This window comes from Babylonia areolata, chromosome 2, assembly GCF_041734735.1.
Source record: "Babylonia areolata isolate BAREFJ2019XMU chromosome 2, ASM4173473v1, whole genome shotgun sequence".
Classification (NCBI taxonomy): Eukaryota; Metazoa; Mollusca; class Gastropoda; order Neogastropoda; family Buccinidae; genus Babylonia; species Babylonia areolata.
The window spans coordinates 32,103,014-32,105,513 of NC_134877.1; the positions used below are offsets into that span (position 1 = coordinate 32,103,014).

Below are 2,500 nucleotides of genomic sequence, written 5' to 3' on the forward strand. Positions count from 1 at the left end.
CAAATCCTTTTCTTTTGTGTTCCATCTCGTTTCATTGTTTTCACCATTAAGGTTCTGATTTGCACCCCCACGTCACCAGAGCTAATGACATTGAACATTCCAGTGTTCAGTGTTCTCTGTCTGTCTCTGTCTCTCTCTTCCCCCCCCCTCCCTCTCTCTCTCTCTTCGTGACCTCCAATCGTAAATCACTATCACTTCACTTATCACTACGTAGCCTGGTCTTGTGGGTCAAAATCTGGGTATACGCAGCATAGCCCTCCCTTTTCTACCATGGTCCAGACACACCACGCGATTCCGCAGAGAGTTGGAAGCCAATGTTTCATTGCCCTCTTGCTTGATGGCTGATGATTTTTTTTTTTTGCTTTGTTTTTTTTTGCGGGGGTGCCGGGAGGGAGGGGGGGGGGGGGGAGGGGGGGGGGAATGAAAAAAAAAAGAAAAAAAAAAGAAAGCTAATCACAAGACACGTTTTGTGTTCGTCAATATCAGTTTGAAATCGGAGTCGGTTGGTGGTGTTGGGGAGGGGGGTGGTGGGGGGGAGGGGAGAATGATATAGGCAGAAAAAGACAGGCAGACGGACAGACTGACAGAGAACAAGGGACAAGAAACCATATGTAATTATATTCTGCAGAAAATACGATAGGACGAAAGAGAGACAGGCAGGGACAGACAGTGCATAACTGACAGACAGACAGACAGACAAAAGCAACACAAAGAAACTCGCAGAGAAGGACTCCCCAAACCTTCAGCCAATCATAATCTGGTAATTCCCACTCACTGAAGAACTATTGTCGATCGGCCTTTCACGTGACAACTGCTCATTACAGGTCTTCATCGACTAATGGACCTCACGGTTTGCCCTCACGTCATCCAAAAAGCCAGTCATACCCAACCTAATCCACCCTCCCCGTCAACACACTCACACACGCGCGCGCGCGCGCACGCGCATGCACGCACACACGCATGTCAATAAATATGCCAATCTGCCCAGAATTCCCCTTCTTTCCACCCACAGAAGCTAGCAGTCGAATCAGCAGCTGACCTCAGCTCAAACTCACGCTTTGACAAAAAAAAAAAAATTCCCTTGTGAACAAAGTGAGGCTGTCTTCTGTCAACCTTTCACTCCATGGTGGTGGTGGTTGTTTTTTTCTTCTGTGTGGACCCCCCTCATCCCCCAATCCCCCGTCCCCACTTCCACCCCAACCAACACCCCTCCCCCACCCCACCCCCCTCCTCAAGGACCGAGTGACATCAATTCTGCCGTTCAACAGCTTTGTTGTTGTTCCCCTGCAGAACGAGAGGGTCTCATTCGACACACTCTGGGAACGCACACATGGGCGCCAGGCATAGACAGTCAGATAGACAGACACACAGACAGGCAGGCAGGCAGGCAGGCAGCCAGACAGAAAAATAGAAACACTGTCAGAGAAAGTGAGAGACATGGACATTAGGACAAGCACTAACAGGCATACGGACGGACGGACAGACAGACAGACAGATAGACAAGCAGGTAGACGGACAGACATAAGGGGTACAGCAGAGAGGAGTTGGGGAACAAACAGAGAGAGACAGAGACAGAAACAAACACTGAGATGGAAATGAACCCATATAAACAGACAGAACTGAGACACAGTTATAGGCATACACCCCCCCCACACACACCCCCAACCCCCGACACACACACTACACCCCCACTCAAACACATCCAATACCCCAAACTTCCACACACCACAGACTACATCCCCCTCACACACACACACACACACACACACACACACACACACACACACACACACACACGACGACGACACCTTACAATCAAATACCCACCCCTCTCCCACCCACCATCAAAAAAACAAACAAACAAACAAAACAACAAAAACAAAAACAGAAAGAAAACACACATTCTCCTGACTCACCCAGAGGCAGGATGAAGAAGAAGGGGAACCAGCACAGGATGAACACCCCCACCACAATGCCCAGGGTCTTGGCAGCCTTCGTCTCCCGCCGGAAGCGAGCCACTCTGCCGGCGGCCGTCATCCTGACCGGGGTCTTCTGGCCCAGGGAGCACTCGGACCGCTCGCTGGAGGAGCTGCTCTGGTGGCCCGAGGGAGGAGAGGAGGAAGAAGACAAAACACACCCTGTCGCCGCCCCTCGAGCCGTCGTGGCTGCTGCTGCTGCTGCTGAACACCTTAAATGGGGATGGGCAGGAGAAGGAGGAGGATGCGGAGGTGGCGGCGGAGTGGTGGTGGTGGTGGTGGTGGAGGTGAGTCCGTAGGACGTCATCACATTACGCGGGCTTCCCCCTCCTCCTCCTCCACCTTTGTGCACCCTCAGCGTCACGCCCCCGCTCTCGTCCACTTTAGTGGTCTTGACCCCCGTGCTGAGGAACCTGGAGTGCTTGATGGCCTCCCGGTAGATCCTGAAGTACACCAGGAGGATGATGCTCAGCGGGATGTAGAAGGAGGCGGACGCCGAGAAGAGCACGTAGCCCGTCTGGGTG

At 52.5% G+C, this 2,500-nt stretch overlaps 1 protein-coding gene across 1 annotated transcript in view; it reads right to left on the minus strand.

The window, feature by feature from the left end:
• Positions 1–2,500, minus strand: part of LOC143277252 (alpha-1A adrenergic receptor-like) — a 123,348-nt gene that overhangs the window by 118,441 nt on the left and 2,407 nt on the right. The window contains exons 2-3 of the mRNA XM_076582034.1: positions 2,319–2,500; positions 1,917–2,150 (exon numbers count right to left, since the gene is read on the minus strand). The exon at positions 2,319–2,500 is cut by the window's right edge and continues 266 nt beyond it. Of these exons, the coding sequence (XP_076438149.1) occupies positions 1,917–2,150; positions 2,319–2,500 (416 nt within the window). The remainder of the gene's footprint in view (positions 1–1,916; positions 2,151–2,318) is intronic.